The sequence below is a fragment of the Lachancea thermotolerans genome, assembly GCF_000142805.1.
Source record: "Lachancea thermotolerans CBS 6340 chromosome A complete sequence".
Taxonomy (NCBI): domain Eukaryota; kingdom Fungi; phylum Ascomycota; class Saccharomycetes; order Saccharomycetales; family Saccharomycetaceae; genus Lachancea; species Lachancea thermotolerans.
Window position 1 is genome coordinate 579,375 of NC_013077.1, and position 16,583 is coordinate 595,957.

Consider the following 16,583-nt stretch of genomic DNA (forward strand, 5'->3'; position numbering starts at 1 on the left):
ATCTCATTTAAAGGCATTAAAGACGGGCCATTAACTGTGATTAAAACAAATAGTCCTGGCGATATATAGTACATAAACAAGGCGGAGAGGGTACAAAGCTCTCTAGAGGCCCTCCAAGGCACTACTTGAGCTCACTAATCTCGCCATCACGTGCAACTAGACCCATGACGTTCAAGAACAAGTTCAAGTCTTGGTAGAGCTTGTCTCGTTGGTATAGAGCGATTTGCTGCTCTTCCACTGGAACGTTCTTGACCAGTTGTTCGGCCCTGCTTATCGTGCCGAAGATTTCTTCCCTAATTTCATCGATGATAACACGTTGGTGGTTCAGCTTACCGCTTAACGCAAGAGAGGCCAGGAACTGCCAAATGTAAGATTGATCATAGAACTGGTGGCCGCTGGACTGCCCAACAGTTGCAGAGGTAGGTGTGCCGTTCGACGAGGTAGCGACGACTTTAGAGGTGTACTCTTCAGGAGGGAATACGGCTGCTAGCTTAGTCTCCAATGCTGTAAAGAGCTTGTCGTAAATTTCGTTCCAGGAAGACGCCTCAACGCTGGAAAGAACGCTACCTCGGCTGACATCCTGCTTGATGAGTGCTGCACGAGAGATTAGCACAGTGACTAGGTTCAATCCTATTTTAGAAGTACTAATAAAGGAAACGTTATTGTTCTTAACCAGCGCCAACAGCAGGCCTAACACTTCTAGGAACTCTGCAGAGCTGGATAGGAAAGACACAATGATCTTGAGGAAAACCGACTGGAAAAGCTCAATCTTTTTGAGCTGGGAGTCCGAAGGATCTGGGTTAGTCTTGTAAGAACTGGTCACAATTATGTTCAAGTGAGAGAGTTCGCTGAAGAAACAGTAAAGAAGCTTCAGCTTTTGCTCCTTGTTCAAAAAGTTGAAAATACGAGGCATAATTTTCACACCCTTGTCAAAGGAAAGAATAGAGATGAAGGGTGACACCTCATAAGCGTCATCAGCGATGTGTAGAGATTCCCACAGATGAGTGCTGTCAGTTTCTTTACCACTCCTCAACAAAGCTTCCAAGTCCAACACTTCAGCATAGACAGTTTCAATCAGAGACAGAACGAACTTTCGACCTCCTGAGCGGCTTAACACAGCGCGCTGGTCCACTGAGCGGAAAGCATACGATGATCTTCTTCTGGCCCGAGATGAAGAAGAAATGTCCACACCGTTCAAAGATTCAACAACATCCTCAATAGCAGAAGTGCCGAGGTCCTCATCCTCATCTCTCTGCTGGGGAATCTGTAGCTGCCTTCTGGGAGCTTTGCTGTTCTTTGCAGAAGATATTTTGCCCAAAACGCCTTCTTTAGCGCCGTCGAAGTTCTCGCGGTTTTTCTGTGGCCTCTCCTTAGCCACAGTAACAGCTTTCTCAACTTGGCTTTGCATTCTCTGCAGAGCAACATCTGCACGCTTGTAACGCCCACCTAAACGGTGACCGGAGTGCTCCAAGTAAGCGCGCGCGATGAGACCCTTATTGGATTCACCAACGATACCTCCGCGCTGAATGATTTTGTAAACTTGAAAGTAGAAATCCTCGTTGTATGGGTCGTCAGTCACAATTTGGGATAGCTGGTATCTTGTGATGAAGTCTTTGTCACGAGGAGTCATCACGCCGCTGTGTCTCAAGATCTTGTCAACCTTAGCTTGACGCACTTGTAAGCGCTTGAAATCATCCTGGCTCAGTGGCTCCTGGTGTTTTCTCATAGATCCCCTGCGAGTGCCTCTAGGGGTGGACTCTCTCGAATCTTGAGAAGATGGGGCCATCTGAGATGGAGAGGCGAGTCTTGCTTGCCCTGAAGCGCTTTTAGAGGCGGCAAGGTGAGGAGGAGAGGGAGTAGCAAAGTCTGACACAACGCCAGCGGAAGCTGGAAGCGCAGCCTTTGGAACTAGGTGGGGAGACTGCTGTAGCTCTTGTTGGGCAAGAGGGCTAACAACAGAAGGTACCTGCTGGACAGCCTGTTGGTGGGCGCCTGGCTGCTGCTGCATAGCCATAGCATGCTGCTGGTACTGGGGTGGCACCATACCCGGGGGTGGCATGCTCTGAGGAGGCATACCTTGAGGGGGCAAAGGCAGGCCTTGTGGCGGCATACCCTGGGGAGCAGAAGGGTAGGCAGCACCTGGCATTACCTGGGCCTGGGGCATAAAAGCTTGAGGGGCATAGCCGTAGCCCATAGGAGGCATAGGTGGCATCCCCATGTAGCCCTGCTGCTGGCCATGTGGCACACCAATCTGTTGCTGCTGTTGCTGTCTCTCCAACTCCTCCATAGAGAGGACCTGAGGGTGCTGGGGCTGCTGTGGGTGCTGCATCATCATAGGTTGGTTGGTCCACAACGACTCCATTGGCGTAAAGTCCATGCCTTCGTCCATTGAGTGCGGAGCAGCAGCAACGTAACCGGGGTTTGTCACAACAGGTCCAGTAGTGGCGGCAGAAGCGTATGACCGCCCGTGGTCCACTTGGGCTGCGGAAGGTGCCGAGTTGCTACTGAGCTCGCCTTTTCCATAGCCGAAATCAAAGTCAGTGCCAAGGTCAGTGGCGTTTCCGAATGTCTCGTTGTTCAAGTAGTCATCCTCCTCATTTTGATATTCGCCAAGGCCTTGATAAGTTTCGTCGAAGTCCAAAGGCTTATCGGGGGTCGCTGTTCTCTTCTCGCGGCCGCCGCCTTTCCCTTGATTGGGAAGAGACGAGTCGAAACCGAAGAATGACATGGAGATCGGGGCTGCCTTAAGGTTTAGTCCTTCAATTAGCAAGTCGGCTTTCCCGCATGAAAGTTGTGTCCCTAACTTTATTGTAATCCTCGAAAAATTTTCGTAGATCCTTATACACGAGAGTCACCACCTATCTATACAAAAAACGTGTTGAAACAAGACTTATCAATGTCGACATGGTCCCAGTAGCCCTCAATGCGCCATGCTGCGTACCAGCAGTGTTTACGTTACCTTGTGTAACTCTCAGTTTTTCAACGGCTCTCGCACCTTGAAGAGTGTAGGCTTCAGGTAGTTCAAAATGATCTGATACCTTTTCGTGCGACACACACATCTTAGTATACTAGCTTGCGGCCCGTGATGGTCCTCCTTGTGGTCTGTTCGCCAGCTTCTTCTTCATCGTCAACCTTGGCTCTGTTCAGTACCTTGATGAACGTGTCGACTCTGTATCTCATTCTAGAATGCATGTAGGCCTTTGAGCACTTGATGTGGTAGTGGAAGTAGTTTCTGAAAAGGGAAAGGTGGCAGACAGACGAAAACTGGAGCTCCGGGGTCTGGAAGTGGCGTGGAAACAACACGAATGTGATAAAGCGCCTGTTCTTGTCAGCGGAACGCGCCGCCATGAGAGACGCTGCTTCCAGTGGAGGCTCGTGCGAGAAGAGCACCTGGGGCGCTGACTGAATGTTCCGGTTACGCTTTCTGGCGTCGACAAACTCCTGCAGGAACACCTTACCAAACACTTTGTCGGTCTCGTCTTGGAAGAATGTCTCGAAAATTACGGTGATACGGTCGCTGGAGGGCTTGATGAAGATGTTTTCGTCGTCACGGTACTGGATCTGGTGCACCGTGTCGCTGGCGTTGGAGCCTTCCGGAAGCTGCGAGAGGCGTGCGAACTCGTCGAATGCCAGCTGGAAGGGGTAGCTCATGATGTGGATCTTCATCAGCGACAGCTGCACGATAGCGTCCGCATCCAGTTCGTCCAGCTTCACCTGCACTGTAAAGTCGTACCCCTGTTCTGGCGAGCACTCTGATACCGCGTGGAACCCGTTGTATTTGGACTTCAAGTAGCCCGCAAAATCCCCGCCACACTTCACAACGCTCTGCCAAGCCTTGGTTCTGATACTCAGCCACAGAATTGACTTGTCGTCTGGCGAGTTCGAAACGTGCAGTGTGGTATAGTCAAAGTCGGAAATCACCCTGTCAAGCGTAAGCGGAGAGCCAGCCTTGCTCGCGTTCCAGGCTTCCGTGAGTGTTTTCTGCACAAGCAGGTTTTCCGGTCTGAGGTGCAACATAGCCAAGACTTGGGCTCTGTACCTTACAATTGTCTGAGTTATGAGTTTATCCCAGACTCGCTTGCTAGCTTCAAGATCTTCTAGTGTGTATTGGCCCCTATTGAAAAATCACCGATCACTATACACGCTTGACATACAGTTCTGATATTTACACGAGTTACAGGCCTGAGAGCGCTCACCAGGCTCATGCTTTCTGAGGCTTCTTAACGCCGTATTTTGAGCGTGACGTTATTCTGTTGACGACGCCACTCAGGTCTCCAGTTCCGCGAATGACCCGGTATTTGACACCGGGAAGATCCTGGCAACGACCCCCACGCACGTAGACAATACTATGCTCCTGGGCATTATGACCCTCGCCTGGAATGTACGCAGAGATAACTTTTCCGTTGGTCAGCCGCACTCTGCAGGCCTTGCGCTGTGCGGAGTTTGGCTTTTTTGGCTTTAGGACCATGACTCTCAAGACCACGCCCTTACGGAGTGGACTTTGGTATAGATCTGGAGACACAGTGGCCTTTTTGCGTTTTGGTGGCTCTACGCCTCTCTTGATCTGGTTCAGGGTGGCCCAGTTTGGTCGGCAGATCGAGAACGCGCGGAGAGGCGAGAAGATGGCCATCGCGGAGCTGCGAGCGGGTGCTCTCGGTATCATTGAGGCCCTCGAAAGCCCCAGTACAAAACGGCTTGTCAGACTAGGGAACAGCATGTGTGAATATGTGAAGGAAATTGGCGTTGGGCGTACCCACTTTGAGATTATACGCCGTCTCAATTATCTAAAATTTTATGATGCTTAATGAAGATGTTCGTGGATAGTGATACAGATATGAGACCTACATAGTGGCTGACCTCCTGGAAGGCGGTACAACTTTCTAAGAGCAAGTTGTGCTACCAGCAGTTTATTGCAATTTCAATACCTTAGCAAGGAGAAGTACAGGCTTGTAGACGTTCCTGGGAAAATGTTTGATGTATTATAATTGACGACGAAAATGACAGTGAAGCACACGACAGCCTACGGGAAGCCGTTTCAGAGAGAACACGCGAGGTTCGCATGAATGAGTGTCTCCTCAATCTCGAAGAGTTTTAGAACTCTCTCAATTGACCGGTGAGTAGGCCTGATTTGCGTGACGCTCTCTAATTTTTATTGCCGATTTTCTAAGACATAGTATTAAATTTATGGAGGATGATAGGAGTGAGAGACCCTCTTATGTGCTAGACCAGCACACAGACAATGAGTGGGTCAACCCAAATATCACCGTGTAAGCGCCCGTTTCCTTTGTGGTGCAAAAAGTTCCAATTCCGTAGTTTTGGCCATTCGCCTGGTTTTTCGTTTGTTCTTTCGGCATTTGACCCGTTTCTGTCCCTGCTGTAGCGCGAGCTGACACGTAAAAACTCAATTGCCAGGATCCGGCAATAGTTTCGCCAGAGAGCGAATTTGCGTGGATCCCACTTTATGATTATTAGGCCTTCTTGCCGCTTTCGGTAAGACCGTGTGATGCAAGTCGCAAATGTTCTTGTTAATTTGGTTAAGAAACCAGTTTCCTGCAGCTAAGTATTCCAAACATCGCTAACGAGTGCGCTGTGCTGCCGTGTCATTCAAGGTTTGAGAATTCCGGAGTTTCACGTTCAGGCTGCTGGCTGAACTTGGTTCTCCATGACTCAATAGGAGACCATTAACATCCGAGAGTGACACTTAAAAGTCTCTAAACTGCGAAAGAAGCGTCGAAAGTTTGTCAAGGTTCGCTGCCTTTGGCATGCTGTTGCCAGGCTCAACAAACCAAAAGGGATGACTCCAATATCGCCTCAGAGACCCGCTCCCGTGGTTATGGAATGGAATTCTGGTTACCAAATGCTTTTGCCTCACTTTGGGAGATGACCAACACAGTGCTGGCGCGTTGTGTCCCTAATGGCTTCAACTTTCATAAGGAATCCCTGAAATTATCAAAAAGTCTATTCAAAGAACACGATGAGAGCTCAAACATATCTCAAACCGCCGTACTCTTATGTCAGATCTTGCTGCTTCCGTTCTCCCCGTTCATGTTTATTTGTCTAGATCAAAGAGATATCTGTTAATATCCAAAATATAGGGTACCTAAATAGCGGCCCATCGCTTTAAGCGACATCATTTCCAACAACGATTATAAGCACACGCAATGGGTAAATCTCAACCATTTGTGCTCCTGAAGCCTTCAAACTTGGTATTGAAGTCATCAGGGATGCACCATGCAGGGTCTGTGGCGAGTACTATGGCAACTCGAGAATCAAGTTCGCCAATGCTCCGGGTGAACCTCAGAAAGTTCCCTGGCTTCATAGGGCACTGCAGTAGCAGGATAAACCGCCTAACTAACGAAGACAGCTACTCAATCAATATGCTTAAGATGCCAACAGTTGGCAGCGAGATGAACTGCCTCTGGAATAAAGGAATAAAGGATAAGGAAGTGCACTGGGCGACGAAGTTACCACTGAACAAATCGATTTTAAACCTGTCTGTGTTTGATGGGCATGGCGGGGACCAAATTTCGAAGCTTCTTGCTAGCGAACTCCACAACGAACTTGCGGCTACTTTTCCTTCCCGCGAGGCATTCTTTGAACTACTAAAACAGTATAATGATGTGATAGGTGGCAAATACTGGGGCAAGATTTACGACCGAAAGGAGCAGTATTTCAAAAAGTTCATTGCAACTTGCAACACTAAGCAGGAACAAGTCCTGTTTGATGATAAATCAGGATCTCGGATGATTTTCGACCAGTGGGGCAACATTATAGACAAAACAAGCCTTTTGACTGAGAACGAGCGATTGAGAATTTTCCTGTCCTACATGCGGTTTGATTTGAAACGGTGCTGCGCGCCTGCAAGTACAGAAGGAGCTCAACGAGACGAGAACGTTATCACAGGCGGTTCAACAGCTTCTAGTATCTTCTTGACACCTTACGACGAACCGAATTCAATAGGAGACACCTTTTTCATAAACTCAGAAGGTCTTCTTAAGCTTGTTGTCACACAAGTTGGTGACACTAAAATTGTACTGTGTGACAAAAATGGAATTGCGCACAGTTTGACAAAAATGCACCACCCCTCTTCATCGCGTGAATCAAGGCGACTGAGGACCAGCTTTCAAACTGATTCATTTGGTGAGACAAGATTCTTGAATAATTTTGCCAATACTAGATCGTTTGGAGACTTTGTGGGTAAACAAGAAGGTCTTTCGTGCGAGCCTGATATTTACTCCTACTTAATTGGCAACACGCAGTATTTGCCTCATTCCGAGAGAAGCAAACTACAGTTTGGTGGCGATGAGTGTTTCGTGTGTCTGATTACGGACGGGGTTTCTGACCTTATGAGCGACCAAGAGCTTGTTGACCTTATTACTTCCACCGTGAATATGCGTGGCCTGAAGGTTGCTTCACCTCAATATGTGAGTGAGGAAGTAATAAGATTTATAGCAGCAATTGGCGGGAAACATTCCGATAATGCGACGTGCCTTGTGTTAAGGCTGCCCAATTGGGGAAACTGGCCCACCGTCGATCGCACAGGTGCGATACGCGAAGAAAAGCTTATGAGCGGGTCTTCAGGAAGTGAAAGATCCAATGTGTAATTATACACAGTTCCAAACGATACAGAGGCACGCCTCAAGAATAAAAGCATGATAAAAACTGGATTTTTGGCCTTTACATCTTACGACTTATGACGATCTCTAACATTAAATTGAGTTTCTATTTACAAGCTGAGAGTTCTTTGCTTACTCTCATGCAGAAAGCCAGGAATAGCTTTGTGCCCTTACACTAGGGAATCAGCCAAGCGGTGTCATCTCTTTACCCCAGCTTATTAGTCTTTCTAGCATATTGACTGAATGCTGTGTAACTGAATCACTTGTTCTTTGTATGAGTGTAGCTGAACCTCTTCCTGGTTGGAGCGAATTCACCAAGCTTGCTGCCAACCATGTCCTCCGATACCTCAAAGGCAACGTATTCTTTGCCATTGTGCACCTGGAACTTCAATCCCACAAACTGAGGTAGGATCGTCGCTGATCTTGCGTTGGTTCTTATTGGCGCGCCCTTGGCGAGCGCTTCTTTCACAGGGAGCGGAACAATATTAGGTCCTTTCCATACCGACCTCGACAGTAGAGAGAGTGTGAATTGCATGGTATTAACGAGAAAGCGCTTGTAACTTTCTAACTACTACCAGTGCGCCCTTTCGCTTCCGTGCAGTGTTGAAGTTGGTTTTCGAAAAACTTTTTTCAATGCTTAAAGATTAGTCTAGGTCTGCGATGAGCTGGGCACTTTAAAGAAAGATCAATAAGCCGGAACAATGTTCGCTGCTAGGTTTGACCCCACTGCAGTGCAGTCTGTTGCAGTAGATCAGGAGGAAAAGGTTCGCGCATCGAAACCAGTTGTTCCTCAGAAGAGACGAGCTGAGAGCGAAGAGGACAGTGAAGAAGATGAGGACGAAGAGAAGGATGAGGTTGATGAGAATGAGAACGTGAGGGAGAATCATATACCAGAGGAAAACCCTTCAGATGAGGAAGACCACAAGAGTGACGTTGAGATGGACTTGGCCACCAATGATGAAGTAACAAGCAGTAAATACTCAGGCGTGTACTCGAGATTTCAGAAAACTCTCCAGATACAAGATAAACTGGCGCCCTATGATCTAGTCAACACTGAGGATGAAAACGATAACTCGGATACCGAGCAGCATGAGCTAGTGCCAATTCCTCAGCCTGAAATTGTCAGAAACACTCATCTCACCACTGAAGTTGTAAATTTGAAAGGCAAGTCAGCCGCTTGGCTCCACACTGCAAGGGTACAATACGACAGTTCAATGGTTAAGCCATTCTCCGCCTACAAGGATATTTTGAATGACAAGCTCATTTCCAATGTGACTTCAAAGTTTTCGGAGAATGCTTTCCCAGTTCAAACTGTGATTTTGGACACAGTTGTGCCAAAGATGAACTTTGCGCAAAGCGTGAACAAGAAAAGCTTTCCGCGCCGGGTTGGTGACATTTTGGTCAACGCTTCAACGGGTTCGGGTAAAACTTTGGCATACTCCATTCCAGTAGTACAGTGCCTATCGAAGCGCACAGTGAATAGACTGCGGTGTCTGATAGTTGTGCCCACAAAAATTTTAATACATCAAGTTTTTGAAACATTGGTGAAGCTATCGCAAGGCACTAGCCTTATCACAGGTATTTCCAAACTTGAAAATTCTCTCAGGGAAGAGCATCGCAAGTTCCAAGCCCAGGAGCCAGATATTTTAGTCATTACTCCTGGCCGTCTGGTAGATCATCTTCAGCTTAACACTTTCAGCTTGAAGAACTTAAAGTTCTTAATCCTGGATGAAGCCGACCGCCTTTTGAATCAGTCTTTTCAAAATTGGTGCTCTGTAATAATGGAGAGACTCAAAACCGATAAAGAAGAAATGCACCCCGTGAGCGTCATTAAAATGGTTTTCAGTGCCACTTTAACAACTAACACAGAGAAGCTTCATGGTCTGCAACTGAACAGGCCATCCTTGTTCATGATGGACTCTGTCAAGCTCTACCATCTACCAAAGCAACTACAAGAATTCAACATCAAGATACCGACCGCTAAAAGTTTTGCTAAGCCGCTTTTCGCCCTCCAATTGATAGCCGCGCTGTCCCCCACAGATCCCAGAATACTTGTTTTTGTGAGAAGCAACGAAGCATCCATTAGACTTGCAACCCTGCTGGAGATCTTGGTTAACAACAAAGTCCTACCGATCGAGTTCCGCACTCAAATAGCATCCATAAATTCCAACAACACCAAAGGGCTCAACAGCAAACTCATAAAACAGTTTGCTTCCTCAAGTCCAGAAAAAGTGACAAAAATATTGGTCGCTACAGATCTTATGTCCCGTGGTATTGACATCAATAATGTTTCTCATGTTATCAATTATGATCTGCCCATTTCTTCACAACAGTATGTTCACAGGTGTGGAAGAACTGCTAGAGCACAAGCCAGTGGTGAAGCCTTCAACTTGTTGGTTGGAAAGGGTGAACAAACCTTTTGGTCGGATAACATAGATAGCGATCTGAGCAGAGATCTGGATGGTTGTCGCCCTAAGCCCTACGAAGAAGAACAGGCACTTGAGAACATTTTAGAAATTACGAAAGACGCCGAAGAGAATTACAAGGATTCTTTGGAACAGCTAAAAAATAATGTAACTAGTAAATAAACGGTTAACCTGGATCTCAATAGACGTCACTCTTGACTTATCTGCCGAATATTTTTTTTTATGATGCTCATTTGAAAAAATCATTTGTTAAATTACTAGCGAAAGGATTGTTTATATCAAATTAAGTACAAACTGAAATATCAATCTCTTTGAGGCAACACAAAGACTAGCTAATGTTTCCAAGGAATTCACAAGATGCCGAGTAAATATCTTCTCACGCCCCCGGAAGGCTTGCACTCTCTAACATCTGGAAACACCAAAAAAATTTATCCAGACTTTGATCCATGGTCTCACACTCCATTAGATGATAAAATCTTCCTCAATTTTGTATCAAAGGGGTACTACAACAGTGCTAAAGTCAACTTTGAAAGCATATCATCGAGGTCCTCACTTCAAGAATCTTTGCCGGCTGTTTCGGGGCTCCTTGCAGATCAGCTATCAGATGTCGTGCGTATAAGAGAGGAGAAGATTAACAGAATTACGGCGAACTCTACAAGCTCGGCCAAGAAAAGCGGCATGCCAAGCGATCTCTCAGGCCCAGGCTTTTCGCTACCAAAGCGTGTTACTCTTACTGATCACAGAAGAGAATTGTGGCTCCAGGAAATGAGTTCGCCTCAGTCATCTCTCTCAGAAACTTCAAAGACAATTCCACACGGATTAAAGCGCCGACAACTATTAGAGCAGTGCTACCTGAAACAAATTCCAATTCCTCGAGCAATCTGGCTCATTAAGTGTTGCTTCTCACTGGAATGGAAAACGCTGGCAAACAAACAGGGAGCAACGCAAATTGAAGACGGAATTGACAAGTTGTTGAAAGAGTGGTCTGAGACTATGGTACATCTCCTTGAGCGACTAGTGTTTGAAATGACTCAGTACTACAATGAGCCCGTGAAACTGAGCAACTGGCGGCAAAAGATAAAGTACTACTTAAGCTTGCTTGGGAACTGTTATTCTCTGAACTTAATGGATTCCAACTTTTTTCATCATTGGCTTGTTGACTTCATAGCGAAGATCGAAAATTTTGAATATCTTCCTATGGCACTTCATATTTTAACAGTCTTTTGGGGAGGTATTTTTGAAGCTTGCAGGCATTCTGAAGATCCTCAGCAGCTATTTCTGGTAAACAAGATGACAGAGGCTCTCTTGTACAAGTACTACATGGTCACAAGCAGTCGATCTATGATTAATGACGAACAATATCTGATTAACGATGTTAAAAAGAATAATAAAGTCAACAAGACAATTTTGGCAAAACTCAAAGGGTTGATCGAAAAGATCTTCCAAGGACAATCTATGGAAGCTTTTGTCTTTCCAAATAACAACTGGGACATCTACAAAAAATGCCTTTACGAAATATTGCAGGTCGATAAGATTCGGGAGGACGATGGAAGTAGCTCAGAAGCTTCAAAGAAGCTTGAGTTAATTGTTTACAGAAACGATTCGCTTAAATTCAACACCATCTTACATGACGCAGATACTGAAAGTCTTGGATCGGGCAATGAAACGCCAAATAACCTTGAAAATATTTTTGTACCGGACACAGTGCTAAAGTTGAAAAGGATCGATTACAAGTTGACCAAGGCCTTGGATGAAAATTGTCCCGGCGACGATTGGGCAACGTTTGCAGACCAGAAGCTGCGACGGGTTGAGCAAATAATTCAAATGATGTTATGGGCAGTTCATCCTTCTCGGAGTCACCACTACGAAGCATCACAACTAGTTGCTAAGCTTCTGCTGCTCAAGCTCAATTCTCGAAATGGCAACCTTGAATATAGCTTGGAAGACAAAATCTGGGCTCTTGTATTTGTGTTCGCTAAGACCAAGTCTGAAGATCTGAAGTTTATGGTATCTTTAACAAGGCTACATCAGCTTCTCAATGTTTTCATTGGGTATGGAATCGTGAAAGTTCCTACTTACATTAGAAAATTGATTAGTTCAGGAGTGCTTTATTTGACGCATTCTTCCGACAAGCTTTTCCACTGCAACCTTTTGATTAACCTAAAAATATCCCCGCTTATGAAAATTCAATATAACATGGTATTAAGAAATGTTCATGAGTCGAACCCTGAATTCTATGACAATTACAATTATGATAGGTTGATGGAAATGCTTGAGGGTGCGAAAGAGTCACTTTCCAGCGGAAATTACGAGTTTGTTAAAGAAGTCCCTTATAGTATTAAATTGATGGCTTCAGAGTGGTACTTGAATGTCATATGTTCTCCTATTGATGGCTCTTTAAGGACGGTGAGGAAATTGGATGTAATCGAGAAACTCAAGGTATTTTGCGTTAACCTTAAAGTTTATCATCAATTCTACAAGTGGGTGGAGTTCATTGTTTATCACCAGTTGTTAAACGACCTCGAAGCTTTGGAATGCCTTGTTGATATTCTAATGTATTATGACAAACTGTTCCCTTTGCTAATCAATGACCACACTTTATTGATGAAAACCATACTGCATCTTCATTCTTTGAAATTAGCTCCCCAAAACACTGCTTCTCAAAACCTTCTGCTCTTCAATGACTTTTGGCTCTTTTTCATGAAAAGGTTTCCTCTAGCCCTCGAGATAGACACGGATCTTCAGACGAAACTAATAGAAGCCTACGAGTCTGAAAAAGCTCAAATCGAGCGTTTAGCAAAGCCCCATAGTCGAAACGACGGCACATCTCCCTTGAAAGCCGATAATGATAGCATCCAGAGTGTTAAAAAAGAATCCCAGAATTTTCCTAGCGTTTTTCAACCAAATCTGAAATGCCTGCTGACTTCCGGTGAGGAAGAAAGCCTAAGAAATGCTAGAAAAAATATGAGGGTGTTGATGATCATAAACTTGACAGAGTACAATAAGTTCATGTCGATTTTTCTGAAAAGAAGAAGCGCTAGCGACGAAGAACTAGCTCGTCTCATTTCTCTTAAGGTGTTATCTCTTAGCCTGATCAAGAAAGTTCTTGGAGGGCCAGCGGTGGTTAACTTATTAGACACAAGGTATTGTGACTGCGGCATGGCTTTCGAACTACAAAAGAAAACATTCACAAAACAAAACCTGCGTCTGGTAATGAATGCACTATGTGAAGATCTTCCAGGAAGTTATCAAAAACTGCTTAACGTAATTGGAGAGTTTAGTACTACCAAGAACGGACAAGAGCAAATATCAAATATTGTCAACAAGGTTCAAGTTAAAGGAGGCAAAGACACTTTCTCTTTTATCACTGACTTGCTTAACCTCGGCGTCAACAATTCAGAATGGGGTAATTTCGAGCCTCTCCCAGAGTCAGCCCGTCATGATTTATTTGAAGATGACGGTGAAGTTACTGAAGAGGAGACAGACGTTCTTGATTTATTTTCGAGACTCAACTTTACAAATCTTTGGATCTTTCAAATTTTAACCAGTCTTTATCTTCAAAGTATGAACTGCTTAAGTCCTGCCAAACCGCATTTTGCTCTTGACATTATTGAGCTTACAGGTTGTGATGTCGCTGCTTCCAAGTTGTTCGACAAAATTTCCAACGTTGAGGTTCTTGAAAAAACACTTCAGACATTAGAGGTTGACTTCTTTCAAAGAAAGTCTATCAAGGACCCCGAGGTGTCCTACTATTATGTGATCATTGAAACTATTGTGAATATCTCCAGAAGGCTGAATAAGGTTTCCACTAGCAGCATACCAATGGGTGAAGAGTCATTCAGGTTAATGAAAGAATGCTGCCATGAATTCATATCCAAAGATCCTACAGACCTCGCTAAGCTTGAGTACAGACTAGACGCATTTTTGAAAATTTTAATTGTTCATCAGAAGTTTATTTTAAAGGAGGGATTAGAAAAGCCTCAACCAGCTTTCGAAGGCTACAGTGAATTCTTGAGGATGTTATGTCAGCTTTTTCACAAAATAGACTTTAGCTTGAAGCTTAAGCTTTTACTATATGATGTCCTAGCCTCCATGAAATCATTCGTGATTTATTCCTCAACTGGCAGGAACCATCAGTTGTCTATAAAGAAAAACCTAAAGGTTCCCAAAGAGCTTCTTGATCTTCCTCCTTTCAAAATTTCTTCATTTATGCCTGGTGATATTCCATCCGGCGAGGCAAACAAGGTTGAACCTGGAATCAAAGACAGAAATCCTAGCGATGAGCCGAGGAAGCCAGTATTTTTTCTTTACAACAAGTCCTCAAATACCTTTGAAGAAAAATTAAGCCTTCGTCCATTTCATCTTCTTGACAACTTCCAAGAAGAGGGCCCTGAATTCAATAATACGCCCTTGAATTTGTGTTTGTTCAACGCATCTTACTATAGGAAGAACCCGACTTAATAAGAACAGGTTCATACAATAGCATTTAAACAATAATTCTTCAGTAGGATTAGAAGATCTTAAAGTTGGCTTTGGAATGGCGTTTTGCCTTCTTGCCGTGTTAGGATTTAAAGTTGTGTGGACAGTTCCGTGGGTATCTAGTGGTACAGCTCTCAAATAACTACTTCAAACGCAAGTTGATACTCTTGCACATGTCAGTTTCCTGGCTTTCGATAATAAGCATTTGTTGGGATGGGGTGTGACTGTAGGAAAACTACGTACCAGTCGCCAAAGTAAAAACTATATATTAGAGTCTATCAATATCAATAGTAGTGTCCACCGTTTTAAGAATTTTTCTTATGCATTTGTCGATTGCGAGCCGCAGATTAAGTTCATCATCATTCGAGCCGCCAGCCATGCGCAATCTTATTAGCACAATATACTGGTCAAAATTGACTTTAACAATGACGAGATCCTCATTAGCAAGCTTGCAGTTTGCACGGAACAGGGGTAACTCCTGTACGGATTCCATAATCTTACTCTTAACGTGTGTTGAGTCGCATATCTTGGAATTGTTCTTGTTTGGTTTACTGCTGTTATTGTTTGCAACAGCGATGGGCAAAGTACTTTTAGACCTAACTAACAGAGCCTTTGTTGGGCGATCGTCTGAAAGAGACGGATCATCATCCAGTATTAGTCCATTCAAGGATGCCGTTGAGAATCCCATAAGTAGAATTGTCGAGGTCCATTTTGCAATGGTCCAGCCATAAGACATAATGAAAATAGACAGGAGACTCGTAGCAATGTAATCAGAGGAGCTTACCACTTTCTGTATCAGTGGGTAGAGGGAAAGGTAAAGAATGTAAGTGCAGGTGATTACAGGGTTCTTTGTTTTGAATTTTGTGTGCGCGTTAGAGTGATATGTTTTGAAAAGACTCAGCAAAGAGAGCGCAAGATTCGGTAACAATGTCCAATACCAAATTTGCGTCTCACTCGCGGTATGCAGAAACGCAGAGGAGTGATGCGAGTGTGGGATTTTAGGGGCGATATCATTGTGCTGGTTGCTATCATTAGTCGATTCAACAAAAAGCACAATGGTTTCCTCCAATATGTGGAAGAAGAGATCGAGCCCCATAAAGCAAAGGGAGATGGCCAGTGCAAAACTCAGTAAAACATCCATACGATTGAGGCCAAATGGGAATGTTATCGTCCCGGTGTTCCACACCTGGAACTGGGAAAGGTTCTCCACCAAGATAATGGCAAGCGAGCCTATAACATCGTAAAGAACAAAATGTGATAATGTTATGAAGTTGTTCCAGGATTTCACATGGCCTAGACGAAACGTTACAAGGCATGCAATGATTTGGAGAGCTGCAATTGCCAGTTGCGCGTAGCCATGGGGCCACGGAATGTTGCTCTTTAGGTCTGCGAAATCCGGAATAGGCATGGCCTTGGCAATGTTCAAAGGGACCTGAACTTCGGGCTCTTGGAAAAAGTTCATGGACACAGAGGAGTGCTTGTACCTGTGACCTTTACGGAAAGAAGCCCGCGTTGCAGACCCCGCGGAAGCGGGAGGCTGGAGTGTGGAGGACGAAAAATTGAAAGGTTTGTCGAGCACCAATGAGCCCCTGCGTTTGCCCCGGTCTGGAGACGGAGACCTATTACCCCTAGCTGGAGACTTTGTGCGCGATGAAGAAGAAGGCGGGAGCTTCGGAGTGGGGACGTATTTCATGGAGTGCCTTTTGTTTTCCTGCGTTGCACTCGCCCCGAAGCTAAAGGCGGGGTTCATAATCAGGCTGTTGCTAGAATTGTTACCGTCCGCATTCGAGTAGAACGAGAGGGGCCGTTGTGGCGTTTTCGAGGGCTCGCGCTCCATTTCTTCTGCCAATCCGTCCTTCGCATGATCTTCTTCCACAATACAATTCATATGCTGCGGTGTCGAGGGGAGGCCGCCGAATGAGAAGCTCGAGCCGAAGTCTTCCTTGGTGCTTAAATTAGGCGAGCCCATAACGCCTTACTCTTGCACACGGTGATCTGTCTCACTGAGGTGTTCTCTCCAAGAATGATAACCCAGAGGTTACCAGTGGGTTAACCGTTAGTA

The 16,583-nt window shown here is 45.1% G+C and overlaps 8 protein-coding genes across 8 annotated transcripts; 3 read left to right on the plus strand and 5 right to left on the minus strand.

Moving 5' to 3' along the window:
- Nucleotides 1–121: 121 nt before the first annotated feature.
- On the minus strand, nucleotides 122–2,728 carry PAT1 (deadenylation-dependent mRNA-decapping factor PAT1; the record flags this gene model as incomplete). Its single annotated transcript, XM_002551715.1, has 1 exon — nucleotides 122–2,728. One exon carries the CDS (start codon nucleotides 2,726–2,728, stop codon nucleotides 122–124), a length of 2,607 nt encoding a protein of 868 aa, XP_002551761.1.
- A 332-nt stretch (nucleotides 2,729–3,060) lies between these two features.
- On the minus strand, nucleotides 3,061–4,017 carry ARC35 (Arc35p; the record flags this gene model as incomplete). Its single annotated transcript, XM_002551716.1, has 1 exon — nucleotides 3,061–4,017. The coding sequence occupies one exon, from the start codon at nucleotides 4,015–4,017 to the stop codon at nucleotides 3,061–3,063; it is 957 nt and encodes a 318-aa protein (XP_002551762.1).
- A 184-nt stretch (nucleotides 4,018–4,201) lies between these two features.
- On the minus strand, nucleotides 4,202–4,717 carry MRPS12 (mitochondrial 37S ribosomal protein uS12m; the record flags this gene model as incomplete). Its single annotated transcript, XM_002551717.1, has 1 exon — nucleotides 4,202–4,717. One exon carries the CDS (start codon nucleotides 4,715–4,717, stop codon nucleotides 4,202–4,204), a length of 516 nt encoding a protein of 171 aa, XP_002551763.1.
- A 1,444-nt stretch (nucleotides 4,718–6,161) lies between these two features.
- PTC6 (type 2C protein phosphatase PTC6) lies at nucleotides 6,162–7,604 on the plus strand (the record flags this gene model as incomplete). Its single annotated transcript, XM_002551718.1, has 1 exon — nucleotides 6,162–7,604. One exon carries the CDS (start codon nucleotides 6,162–6,164, stop codon nucleotides 7,602–7,604), a length of 1,443 nt encoding a protein of 480 aa, XP_002551764.1.
- A 271-nt stretch (nucleotides 7,605–7,875) lies between these two features.
- On the minus strand, nucleotides 7,876–8,151 carry RSM19 (mitochondrial 37S ribosomal protein uS19m; the record flags this gene model as incomplete). The annotated part of the gene is made up of 1 exon (XM_002551719.1): nucleotides 7,876–8,151. The coding sequence occupies one exon, from the start codon at nucleotides 8,149–8,151 to the stop codon at nucleotides 7,876–7,878; it is 276 nt and encodes a 91-aa protein (XP_002551765.1).
- Nucleotides 8,152–8,317: 166 nt separating this feature from the next.
- Nucleotides 8,318–10,204, plus strand: DBP6 (putative ATP-dependent RNA helicase DBP6; the record flags this gene model as incomplete). The annotated part of the gene is made up of 1 exon (XM_002551720.1): nucleotides 8,318–10,204. One exon carries the CDS (start codon nucleotides 8,318–8,320, stop codon nucleotides 10,202–10,204), a length of 1,887 nt encoding a protein of 628 aa, XP_002551766.1.
- Nucleotides 10,205–10,399: 195 nt separating this feature from the next.
- On the plus strand, nucleotides 10,400–14,503 carry SRB8 (Srb8p; the record flags this gene model as incomplete). The annotated part of the gene is made up of 1 exon (XM_002551721.1): nucleotides 10,400–14,503. One exon carries the CDS (start codon nucleotides 10,400–10,402, stop codon nucleotides 14,501–14,503), a length of 4,104 nt encoding a protein of 1,367 aa, XP_002551767.1.
- A 286-nt stretch (nucleotides 14,504–14,789) lies between these two features.
- ZRG17 (Zn(2+) transporter ZRG17) lies at nucleotides 14,790–16,490 on the minus strand (the record flags this gene model as incomplete). Its single annotated transcript, XM_002551722.1, has 1 exon — nucleotides 14,790–16,490. One exon carries the CDS (start codon nucleotides 16,488–16,490, stop codon nucleotides 14,790–14,792), a length of 1,701 nt encoding a protein of 566 aa, XP_002551768.1.
- Nucleotides 16,491–16,583: the final 93 nt, after the last annotated feature.